Source organism: Mollisia scopiformis, assembly GCF_001500285.1.
Source record: "Mollisia scopiformis unplaced genomic scaffold LY89scaffold_12, whole genome shotgun sequence".
NCBI lineage: Eukaryota > Fungi > Ascomycota > Leotiomycetes > Helotiales > Mollisiaceae > Mollisia > Mollisia scopiformis.
This window is the reverse complement of record NW_017263592.1, coordinates 360,241-371,829: the sequence shown is the minus strand read 5'-3', so window position 1 is coordinate 371,829 and position 11,589 is coordinate 360,241. Positions and strand designations below refer to the sequence as shown.

General features: G+C 49.4%; 5 protein-coding genes across 5 annotated transcripts; 2 read left to right on the top strand and 3 right to left on the bottom strand.

The window, feature by feature from the left end:
* Window positions 1-3,246: 3,246 nt before the first annotated feature.
* Window positions 3,247-5,317, bottom strand: LY89DRAFT_684849 (FAD/NAD(P)-binding domain-containing protein). Its single transcript, XM_018214971.1, has 7 exons — window positions 4,936-5,317; window positions 4,786-4,883; window positions 4,707-4,738; window positions 4,304-4,657; window positions 3,897-4,248; window positions 3,760-3,843; window positions 3,247-3,696 (listed from the first exon to the last, which is right to left on the bottom strand). Exons 1-7 carry the CDS (start codon window positions 4,992-4,994, stop codon window positions 3,551-3,553), a joined length of 1,125 nt encoding a protein of 374 aa, XP_018071164.1. The 5' UTR covers window positions 4,995-5,317; the 3' UTR covers window positions 3,247-3,550.
* Window positions 5,318-5,624: 307 nt separating this feature from the next.
* LY89DRAFT_64863 (Triosephosphate isomerase) lies at window positions 5,625-6,789 on the bottom strand. Its single transcript, XM_018212026.1, has one exon. The coding sequence runs from the start codon at window positions 6,388-6,390 to the stop codon at window positions 5,644-5,646; it is 747 nt and encodes a 248-aa protein (XP_018071163.1). The 5' UTR covers window positions 6,391-6,789; the 3' UTR covers window positions 5,625-5,643.
* LY89DRAFT_684846 (ribose 5-phosphate isomerase) lies at window positions 6,762-7,623 on the top strand. The gene is made up of 3 exons (XM_018214970.1): window positions 6,762-6,890; window positions 6,979-7,349; window positions 7,433-7,623. Exons 1-3 carry the CDS (start codon window positions 6,845-6,847, stop codon window positions 7,487-7,489), a joined length of 474 nt encoding a protein of 157 aa, XP_018071162.1. The 5' UTR covers window positions 6,762-6,844; the 3' UTR covers window positions 7,490-7,623.
* Window positions 7,624-7,729: 106 nt separating this feature from the next.
* On the bottom strand, window positions 7,730-9,328 carry LY89DRAFT_584900 (alpha/beta-hydrolase; the record flags this gene model as incomplete). Its single annotated transcript, XM_018209296.1, has 1 exon — window positions 7,730-9,328. One exon carries the CDS (start codon window positions 9,326-9,328, stop codon window positions 7,730-7,732), a length of 1,599 nt encoding a protein of 532 aa, XP_018071161.1.
* A 600-nt stretch (window positions 9,329-9,928) lies between these two features.
* LY89DRAFT_684844 (uncharacterized protein) lies at window positions 9,929-11,587 on the top strand. The gene has a single exon (XM_018214969.1). The coding sequence runs from the start codon at window positions 10,227-10,229 to the stop codon at window positions 11,556-11,558; it is 1,332 nt and encodes a 443-aa protein (XP_018071160.1). The 5' UTR covers window positions 9,929-10,226; the 3' UTR covers window positions 11,559-11,587.
* Window positions 11,588-11,589: the final 2 nt, after the last annotated feature.

The following is an 11,589-nucleotide window of genomic DNA, read 5'->3' as shown; positions in this document are numbered from 1 at the left end:
CAGATAACGGTTTCCCACTAAACGGGCCTTCTCCGCATACTGTAGTAGGACAGGGAGCGACCGCTAGGAGTGGCCGGCACTGCATATGCAGGATGGGAGTGAGTGGGTAGAGCCAGCTTGGACTTGGACTTCACTATGAGAGGGCCAGGATGCAACCAGCCATGGCATGCTGGAGACAGAACCCAGAACCCAGAACCAAGAACCAAGAACCATGGCGCTTCCTGCTGTATCAGACGCTGTGAGTGGCCAATTCTTCTCAATCTCCTCCTCCCGTTCTGGCGGCCCCTCAACACTCTATACTCTAGCTACACTCACTGACTGGCTGGTTGCAGCGATGGCTTTCGAGACTGAGTGCGCCTCGAGGTAGGACATTGATAGACTACTATGTAACGTAGGATCTTTACCCGAGAGAGTACAAACCACAGCACAACAGACGCGACCGCCAGAGCGAACGAAAGCAAAGAATCGTTGCGATAGTAAAAGCTGCGTCTACCTACTTTGGATCAGAATCAATCCATGCTGATGATGACTTACTTACGACTAAGAGGTGAACCCCCTTACTTTGCTCTATCCTCGACGTTGCAAGTACATACTTCGACAGACCTCAATTTAAGGTTACTGTAAGGTTAGAGTACAGCTACATTATCACATGTCTGACGCGCCTCTCCCTTGGCTGCTCTCTTTTTACGTATGCATGCAGAACATCAGCCGCTCCTCCAAACGAAACGCCACATCCATCCATATCTCACCTCCCCTGCTCGTCTCGGGCAAAATAAACCCTGAGACCTCTTTCCCATGCCTCATGTCAATTGGTCATCAAGAACGCCACGGCACCATATCTACAGTAAAGTTGCAGCGCCAAGGGCAACTGCGATATCCACTCACTGCCGCGAAAGGTCCCAGTTTTGATTAATATCGGACCCGTCATTTGCCACTCGCCAAAAACAGACGCTCGATAGTCAAGACACGTGAGATTGTATGGGAGGTTGTACAGCGGGACCGGACGTGAGGCGCTGCTCTCAGGTTGTTTTGGTCGTGGTTGCAGCTCGTGGCCCATTTGTTGGTTACGTGGCCGAGAATAGCCCACAGCTCCAGCCCTCACCAAAGAAATCCGAACCAGGGACTCGGGTCTTATCTCTCGCTCCTTCTCACGGACAGGAAGTAGGCTTGGAGTGGGGGATTGGTTCGAGTATATGGAGTCGGTCGACAAACTACGTTGTAATGTGGCTTTTCTACAAGAAAGATGATCCCGAGTGTTGTTTGGATGTTACATCTCAGTATCCGGCTGGTCCACAATCTGGCTGATTGTCCAGAACAGATCTTTTTTGTTATTGTACTGTATCAGTTAAACTGTTTCGTTTCGTGCTTATTGGTAGTTTCGCGATATGCATCCTCGCTGCAAAGAGCCTCAAACTTGCAGGCATACGCATCGAGATCTTCATTTCCAAAGTATGGTAACAGACGAGACCTTGCTTGCAACGAACCTGCTTTTCGGCTCCACTCTTGTCACGCGGGAAAGCTTAAACTTTCTTCTTAATCCATGCTACCAGTAAAAAAAAAGTCCTTATGGTTACGCAACACAAGGATTTTGTATCTCCTCCAGCAAGCGCCCATTTGTTGAGAAGTCGCCTCGAGGAGATCGACATCGATCGATGCTGCTCATTGCCAAAGCAAGATTACCTAGCATGACTTTGCGTCCTCATATGTACGCTGCCAGCTTGCTTCCATAGATTTTGAGGGTTCGAGTAATTCTAAAACGATCCTTTCTGCAATGAGAGGCGATTTTGATGAGAATTGTTTGGAGTCTTTCACCGCTTGCTGTCATTCTCACAGCTTCCCTTAGAGCGTGTATGGTCGCAGAATGTTCATCATTTCTCCTTCAAGCTGAGATGGGATTCGTTTTGTACCAACTTTTGTGCATTTCCATCTTCTCCTAGCCCTGATAAGCTAGATTTTCCCTTTGAACTAGATGGAGTCCCCACAACTCATACACACAGTCCTTCGTAGCCATTGTCCAGATCAAGTAAGATGAGAGAAGATATACAATTCCCAACGCTCACCTCCACCCCCATCCACTCAACGGGTTGAGATTCAAAGGAAACAACCCGCAGATCTTCGACAACATCGAGCCCTGCAAGCGACTCCTCCCGTCAACATCCAGAGTTTCGTCTACAAAACTTGCAGTCTCATACCCCCAACCCACGCAGCTTCCCGTGGCCGACAGACCAGTCTAAACCAATGCAACATGACACGGGTATGCACAGCACGAGGCACAACGTTTTGCGCGTTTGACAAGCAATGCACCTCGCCTCTCACCTTACCAAACGGAATGTGGGAGAGCGTCGGCGTGATCAGGCGAGCGCTGTGTAATGGTGGTACAGATTCTCGCCGACTAAAGCTTGTGATGGCTGCTCAATTTCCCCCCACCCGTAACTTAGGCGGAGGAGGGGAAGGCAGATGCGTGTCGAGACCATGCCTTGTGCGACCAAACCATTCAGCCCTTCATGTCAATACTCCCGTCGTTGAGGTGTTTCGAGTCCAGGACTACCTACTAGAAATCCGTACATCCTGACTTCGAGTCAAGACCCGCTAAAGTAATGCAGCTTCGCCGAACATGTTCATCCCATCTCCCTTCCTTCCTTCCTGCTCTCTCTCTCCTGCATCTTGCATGCATGCATCATCGATGCCGCTTCACACCGCTATCCGTCCGTATCTGGGGATCACCGCTTACTTCCTCGTCTAGTGCCGGGATCCGGACGGAATGCGGCAAGCCTCGAGGGGACCACATGCCCTTGTCATCTGTGTGACGGGAACGCCAATCTTTCCTTCCCTGGCTGAGGGGCTACGATGCCTGCACAGAACTTTACTTTCTTGGCGTGGAGTGTAGGTAGTGGAAGAATTGTTAGTTGTAGAAGTTAAAGTCGAGTGCTATGGTTTGTTTTGTGGGGGGTTTGGTTCTACTTCTCGCCCCGTTTCCGAGGTTTGGAGTATTATTGAGTTATTTGATAGCTAGCTCTGAGATTATGAGTTGGAGTTGGAGTTCACGCGCTTGTTTTGAAAGGTGGTTGTTAGTAAGAGAGGGGAATAGAGTTGGATAGACTTATTATTTGGAGGAAAGTTTTTCAGTAGCAAATGGATGGGTGCATCTTGAACAGCGCATGTCGCCATAATCCAAATCTCTGCGAAAAACTTATATTCCAGCAAGTACCATCATGGTAAAACTTTTCCCACAATGTACTGTTTTTGTTCAGAAGCTGCATTGATATATATATGTAGAGCTGATTCCCGGTTTCTGTTTACTTATTTTTAATTTTTATTGCTCGAGTTCTTGAGGTTGAGCTGTCGCTGCTGGCTTTTGCAGAAGCCGGTTTTAGGTTTAAACTGTTGTGAACTTGGTTCCATATTCGGATGCAGTAGATAGCGGAGGGTAGAATCATGAAAAATATATTCCATTAAAGAAGTCGGGTATAGGTCCACTGCAACCAAAACCACCCCCTTTGATACCAGCACACAGCCAAACCGAGATCATTACCATCCAATTACCACCCATCTAAGCAGAAGCCCCAGAAACCAACCCAGGCATATTCTGAACCCCCAGCGTCCGCCCCTTTACAAACCAGATAACCAAGCTCGGCATCTTCATATTGCCAAAGCGGCCCGTAGCCCGACTTCGACCGAGAGAGACGCCCATGATTGCTACGTATTCTGGTCAGCCGTCCATGCCTTACCTTTCTTCTTGTTTGAAAAGTGAGAACTTACGAGCACCGTCCGTCTTGTAGACTACTGGTTCCTTGCCGCTGAGCACGAGATCGAGATTCCTGGCTAGGGCTCCGGCTTGTTTTTCTATTCCACTTCATCAGGCTCTGAGTTTGAAAGGGGAAAAGAGGGGTATGTACCGCAGTAAATATACTGAGCAGGTTGACAATCGGTGATGTCTCCCGCGGCCCAGATATCCTCCGCGCCCTTGACTTTCAGGTATTGATCCACCATCACATTTCCTTTGTCATCGAGGAGGCTCTTGGGCAAGAATTCCGAGTTGGGGATCACGCCTATTGTTGGGAGGTAGAGATCCACTACCATTTTCTCGCCGTTTGAGAGCGCGAGCTCGGTTTTCCCTTCGGTGGTGCTGGTGGAGGAGATAATTTTCGTGTCTTTGATGACGTTGACGTGTAGTTTCTTGAGCTCGTTGTCGGCGAAGGTTGCTACGGAGGGTGGGACGCCTGTGAGTAGTTGCGAACCTGCTGTTATCTAGACCATTGACTGTCAACTTCTGTCCGATAAGTGTTTGGGAATGGCCAAATACCAAGGTAACCTCTTTATTCTTTCCATACTCGAATCCAATTTCCGCGGCGGATTCAACACCAGTAGGTCCTGCTCCACCGACCACAATTGTCTTCGCCGCCTTCACATGTTCTTGTGTCTTATGTAATGCAGCTTTCGTTGCTTCGTATCCTGAGAGCGAGGATTTCCATGGTGCGTCGTCGTCGGATCTGCAGCCTGTAGCAATGACTAGGATATCGTAGGCTTGTTTTTGCTCGCCAGAAGGGGTCTTGATTAGAACTGTTTTGCTGGGAATATCGACCCCGGTGGCAGTGCCAAGGACAAAGACCGCGGATTCTTTGTATTGTGCGAGTCCGTCGGGGATGCTTGAGAAGACCTGACAAATGTGTGAGCTTGAATTAAGACTTTGGGATAGTGGCATTTACCTTTTCGTCTGGGATTTGACCAGGAATGATGGCTGGTAGGCTGTGAGAATGTCGAATAGAGTAGAAAATGCGGCTTTACCTCTGACTGATGCTAGATTCCAGTAATGATGCGTCGTGGGCGATACTACGACCACCTTGAGTTCTTCTTTTGCTGTTTTCAGCGAGTGCTTCAGGAGCCTAGATCTTTGTTAGACATCAATGTTGTCACCGGCTGTCACGCTTTCCATACTTATGAGCGACTATTAGGCCCGCATATGATGCGCCTAGAATCACAATAGTCTTTGCCATCTTAGACGCAGAGAATATGTAGAGAATTTTCAAATCTAGGGAAGTGAAGAATAGAAAGAGAAGATTGAATTGACTGCAGAAGAGCTGAAACCAATGTTTATGAGGGACTGGCGTGGTCTAATCCATGGACTTGGGGACAGCCAAAAGAAATTGTACGGACTTCCGAAATGTGCCAGAGGAGCGAGCCAGGCTGAACCTTACCTAACTCGTAATAATGAACCTCGCAAAGATCTGGATGCAGCGAGTACGAAGGCTGGGACGATGCGTCTAAACCTATTCCTAGAGTCGGACGGACGTTGTTGCTATGATGTCTGCACTTACATTTTCCGTGTTGGTCTGTTCATGTCGAGCCGAGTCGAGGCTGCGATTGAACATTTGATAGCTCCAAGTGGGTCTCATGCATGAAGGGGAAGCTCCTTCATTGGTCTATATTCTGAGATTGATCGGCACGGAGTCTTTAATGACCGTCCTTGCAGGGACCAGACCGAGAAGTGTCTGTGCTCAAGATGATACCTCGTTCCTGAGACCATACGGAAAGAAGACAGTAGTGAAGAGTGGATGTTGTACTGAACCATGCTCTGCTTCAATACAAGTACAACAACATGATTGACGCAGGTCAGAATTCCTCCAGACCCCCAGCCACTCCCACCTACGAAGCTCCCACCTCCTTAATAACCTCATAGAAATTCTTCACATCATGTGCGAAACGACCCAGAAACAGCCCATCAACACCATCTCGCATCGCATCGAACGTCCCAGGACCAGCCGAACCCCCATACAAGAAACGCACTGGCCGCTGCCCACAAAGTTTCCTCAACTCCTTTGTAACACTGACCACGTACTCTGCAGAAGCCGGCTCTGGCTGTCCAATCGCCCAGACGGGCTCATAGGCAAATATGATCTCTTCATCCGTGACGCCCAACACCGATTCCATCTGCGGCCGGCACTCCTCCACGGCCTCTTCCACGCTGCCCTGGCTCTTCTCTCCTATACAGACTAGAGGCGTCATGCCATTTCGTACGGCAGCTTGAGCTTTTTTGGCAACGTGCTCGTCGGTTTCTCCAAAGAGTCGTCGTCTCTCTGCGTGGCCTAGCTCGACCAGCGAGCATCCAATGCTTTTCAATACAGCGGGTGACACTTCTCCAGTATATGCACCGTTGTCTTCCCAGAAGCAATCTTGGGCTCCAAGTCTGATGGTAGGGGCCTCGAGACGGAGAATAGTACTTGCTGCTGTCAAGGACAGAAAGTCTGGGATGATGAATATATCGACACTATGCGACAATGCATGGGGAGCAAGAGGAGAGCAGGATCTGATATACTCTGCCGTTTTCTCCAGATCAAAGTACATTTTGAGAGAAACCCCAACGGTCCTCTTCCTTTGAAACGAGCTCGACATTGCAACTACTCATCGTCAGCCCTCCCATCAATATCCCAAGCCATATTACGACTTACATGAGAATCTTCACAAAAACGTTGAATACTCAGGGGTCAAATTGCAGAACCCGATGCATCATGTAAAAACCCCGACTGTCAAAGTCTCCACTCCACAGCAGCTCCAGAGTTCCCCTACCCCACCAAACAACCGGGTTACCGCATCCAGCACCCCGAACCTGCTAATTGCCGTATCGCCACTCACTACGATCGCGGGGTACCTTCCCTCTCCAACGGAAATTTCGTGACTACATACATCCTACTATAGCCTGTAATAATGCGGCTACTTTCCAATTTTTCTCTTGAACTCCCTCGTCCCATCTCCGAGCTTTCTTCCTTTCTTCTTGACCACTCTTGAAAATCACAGCGTACTATTCTGCTTGTGAAGATATACTCGCTACCCCGCACCTCCACACAAAATGACAGAAGTAAAACCCCTACGAATCGTCGTCGGCGGCGATGATGGTATATCCTCTTCCCTCTTCCCTCACATTTTCCCCCTCCCTCCCATCTCTCTCTCTCTCCCATCTCTATATTAACCTCTCCCCCTCAGCCGGATACGACTACAAAACCCTCCTAACAACAGACCTCAACTCCTCCCCACACGTCCTCTCCGTCCACGACGTCGGCCCACACTCCTCGTCCGACAAAACCGCCTACCCACACTTCGCCGTCACAGCCGCAAAGATGATCGCCTCGGGCGCCGCCGACCGGGCTCTCCTCATCTGCGGCACCGGGTTAGGGGTTGCGATTTCCGCGAATAAGGTTACGGGCGTCAGGGCTGTGACGGCGCATGATAGTTTTAGTGTGGAGAGGGCGGTGTTGAGTAATGATGCGCAGGTGTTGTGTTTGGGGCAGAGGGTTATTGGGGCGGAGTTGGCGAGGAGACTGGTTAGGGAGTGGTTGGGGTATCGGTTTGATCCTGTGAGTTTGTCTTTTTTTAATAAGGAGAGAGAGGAGACGGGAAGAGAGAGGATGGGAGGATATATGCTAATGTTGGGATTTAGAATTCGAGTTCGGCGCCGAAGGTTAAGGCGATTAATGATTATGATTTGGAGAATTAGGGGAGTTGAGAGGGGGAAAGGAGGACGGACAATAGCTTGCTGGAAATGTCGGGGGATTGAGAGAGGCAGGGGAAGAATAGAGTATGCGTTCTGAGGACAAACATTTAATAGCGACGAAAGTCTACAATATGTGCATTGATATCTATGCTTCTCTGTTATTGCAACGGACATTCTGTCCTCTAACCCCATACTCCTGGCCCCAAAACTCCACTCCAATAAAGAGTCATATCCCAAGCTCCCTCACAACCGACTGAATTTCTTCGTATCTCTTTTCGTCTCCTCCATCTCCTCTCTCATAACCTCATTAAACTGCTCCCATCCATCAAGATACAAATGATGTCCCGCCTTCTGGATAATAACCACCTTCGCACTTCCATTTTCTCTCTTCTTCTCTTCGGCACTTGCTTCTTTCAACGCTTTCGCTTTCTCTTCTTTAAGTTTCTGTTCTGCCGCGTAGCCACCTGCTATATCCATCCAGTCGTTCTCGCCGTACATCAACACTATAGGAAATCCCATTTCTTTGGATGGAGAGGGTGATGTGGCGGTAGGAAGGTTTTGCGAGGTGGAGCAAGGTGACGAGGTCAAAGAACTAGTAGCCAAGATTGGTTGTCGGCCTACGCCTTGGATCCTTCTGATCAAGGGACTGCGTGCAAAGGCTCCAGGAGCAAGAATATATGCTAACACGTACTCGCCACTACCTCGTTGTCGGAAGAGAGAGTATGCATAGTGGTGCAAGGCTTCTGATTCCTGGTCCGGAAGATGGGAGAAGCGCCGAGATGTCCATCCAGAAACGAATCTTGGTCCTAATGGGCCGGCCCAACGAACAATACTGAATGGTGAGATGTTGGCATCCCAAAGATAGGTGAGCCATTTTGGTAATGGTCTTCGAGGTGCGGCTTCATTTTTCTTCTTGGCTGCTTCGGCTTTGTCCTTGGCGTTAAAGAAGTTGTTCTGGCCATTGGTGGGTCGGTTGACTATGTCGTCTTCTTGATCCTGCGTAAACTCGTTTGCCATGGTTGAGTCTCCTGGCTCAGGCATATCCGCTTGCATAGCATATGGATCCTCTGGTATTCCAACCGGTGATGCGAGGATCAGCTTGTTGAGATGACCAGGGTACTTAAGAGCGTATGCTACGGCCATATAGCCTCCCATGCTGTGACCAAGAAGCGTGAACTTGTCGATTTTCTTCAGCAGTCGCCACTCTTCCAATGCGTCTATGAACCAGTTCTCGGCTTCTGTGATCTTGCCTGCTTGGTCTTTGGCATGGATCTTGAATGGCGGTCTGCTGCTTCGTCCCATTCCTAGCATGTCCAAAGCGTATATTTTCCAGCCTTGTACTCGACTTAATCCCTCAAAGTTCTTGTAGAAGAAGCCTAACCCGGCTCCGTAACCGTGTAGCATGACCAGATTCTCTTCCACCGGCTCTCCATCTCTTTGCACTGAGAATTCGTTCAGGGCTCTGTTTTTGCCACTCAACTTGACAAGGTTCGAATGCCATGATCTTGGCCCATATGGATCCGTGATAGAGGTAGTCCTAACAGGTGCTGCAGCTCTCGCTGGGTCCGTGTTGATAGACATCATCGACGTGGACGCCGAAACTGGCGCAGAGCCAGTCTGAGTATGCGTAGGAGGCTTTTGAAGGTATGGCACAAAGGCCATGACATTATGTTCTGCAACAGCCGGTGAAATGCTCGCCCACCACTGGCTGATACCCTCTTTGTATCCCAAAGGAAAGTAGCCCGCCTTCTTTGCCTCATTGTTCGCCTTCGCTCGTTGTGAAGCAAGCATTGCCTGCTGGCCTCGTCCCGCCGACGAGTCTGAATTCGTAGAGGCAGACATTGTAGAATAGGTAGGAGTATCGGACCAATGCCGAGTATTCGTGAACTGTCTCAGGTGTGGGAGGGTGGTTCGCCCCGCGAGAGTATCGTTGGGAAGTGATCGCAACAATAGCAACGGCAGGCTAGGTGTGGAATTCAACTTGAACGATGGGAGGGAAGGAGCCCTCGAGTACCATGGGAAAGGTTAAGGCTTTATTTGTTTTGGTGGAGGCTCGGATTTAAGGCTGGCCGTGTTTGCGTCAGGCTCCGGCCTTCTGTTATGCGCGCAGATGTGATGACGATGGTGTTTTGATGGGATATTTTAAGACTCGATCACTGATAGAACGGTTCGGACCTTTGGGAATTAGACGAATCCGAACATGGGAAAGGAGTGTATTCGTTGAACTCTAGAATTCTGCAAGTCTAAAGGCTAGGCTGCTGTGTTTCTGCAAGAGACACGAATCGTATTTCATCAGTTTCGACGGAGAATCGGCCGAACTCAATGTCCATACAGGGGGCTGAACTTTTGTGGCTTGATAAGTCCGACATCATGTATGCGATATTGAAGCACTTTCTAGGGTGCCACAATATTCCTCCAAGATACATTACTAATGAGGTTTGCATGCTGTAGAGCGAAGGAAGCCAAAGTATGAGGCTGTCTGTGAAATAAAAATTGTTGCTTAGCTGCATCATGACGATGTAAAGTCTCAAAGTGGCTTGCCGACTGTCAGCGGACAAACCAATCCTAGAACCCTCACATGCGACCCCAACAAACATACTTCGATACCCGATTGCTGTGGAAAGAATTGATTCATCCCTAAATACAAGCCTCAGGTACATATCTGAAGTTGTGACGTGTATCCCATTTCATTCACCAGCCATGATATCCCAATAGCACGAGTTACCAACAAGTCGTCGCAATGTCGAACCTGGACCAGCTCGTGAAAGGAGCACCTTCCCCTGGGAGCCAGTATCCCGCCCCTTCGACCAGTCCTATTATCTCTATCGAAGGCTCGAATACCTCTGTTCCAGATCCGCTGGCTTCTCTACCGTCCTCTCCACCCCAAATCTACCTCAATCTCCTCATCCTTGAAGCATCACTCCGGGCGCAATGGCTTCAGTTACGAACAAGACGGCGACAGCATACCTTCTTCTTAACACTGCTGGGGCTTTGGACTCTATACTTTGGCTATGCACTGTTTCTCGCACCGAGAGAAGATGGTAGTGGGATTGGAGGATCGGTATACTGGGCATTTGAGGTTGGAGAGAAAGTGTGCTTCATGGGTGGCATAGTGACCGGTATCTTGATATGGGGAACTGGACAGTGGGAGAGAGGCATCCGATGGCCACGCCGATGGGTTTATACCACGAACAGAGGTCTCAGAGGATTCAATTGCAAGGTCGTTGTGATCAAGCAATCGTGGTGGAGGGAGCTACTTTCCACATTATCATTTCTGTTCTCCTACGGGCTGTTCTCCAGCAACACGGGAAGTTCATATCGATATGTGGATCAGACGCTCCTGAAAGAGTCTGAAAAGGCTCAGCCTACAGGAGGACACCATGCATTGCCAAATATACAAGAGGACGACGATATCGCAGGCTATGAAGAAGACCTGGCACCGGGTGGAGATTATATCAAGCTGTTGTTGCTCCCGAAGCCCTTTTCTCCCAACTTTAGAGAGAACTGGGACATATACCGTACAGAATACTGGGAGAAGGAGAATGAACGCCGTTCGATCTTGAGGAAGAAGCTCAAAGAAAGGGATAGGAGACTTGCAAAGGAGCAAGGAGGTTGGTTATGGTGGACAGGATTTCGGGGCTGGAACAGAGGCAAGACTCCAGATGTTGAAAAGAGTCACCACGTCGCCCACAAGCATGCAACTCATGAGAAAGAGCCAAAACGGACCCGAAGTGGTAGTGTGAGATCTGGCTCACATTCCCGAAACTCCTCTCGAAGCTCGACTCCAGCTGCTGAATTAGAGGAAGGCCCTATTGGACATGTCCGCCGAGGAAGCTCAAGTGCGTCTGATCGGAGGAAGAGAAAGACTACTACGAGTACGAGTAGAGTCCAGAAGCTCACTCCTGGTTCTCGCTCAGCGAATCCAGATGTTCCATCTCCATTGGTAAGAGAGAATAGCTTCACAAGTGTCTCGTCTTTGGACAGCGAGCGACCTGCGACTCCCGCACGTGATGCCGATACCTCGAAGCTTTCAACACGAGCCAGCGCGGCCAGGGCAGCCAAACAGTCATAGAAATAGCAATTGATGTCGTTTTCCAGCATGT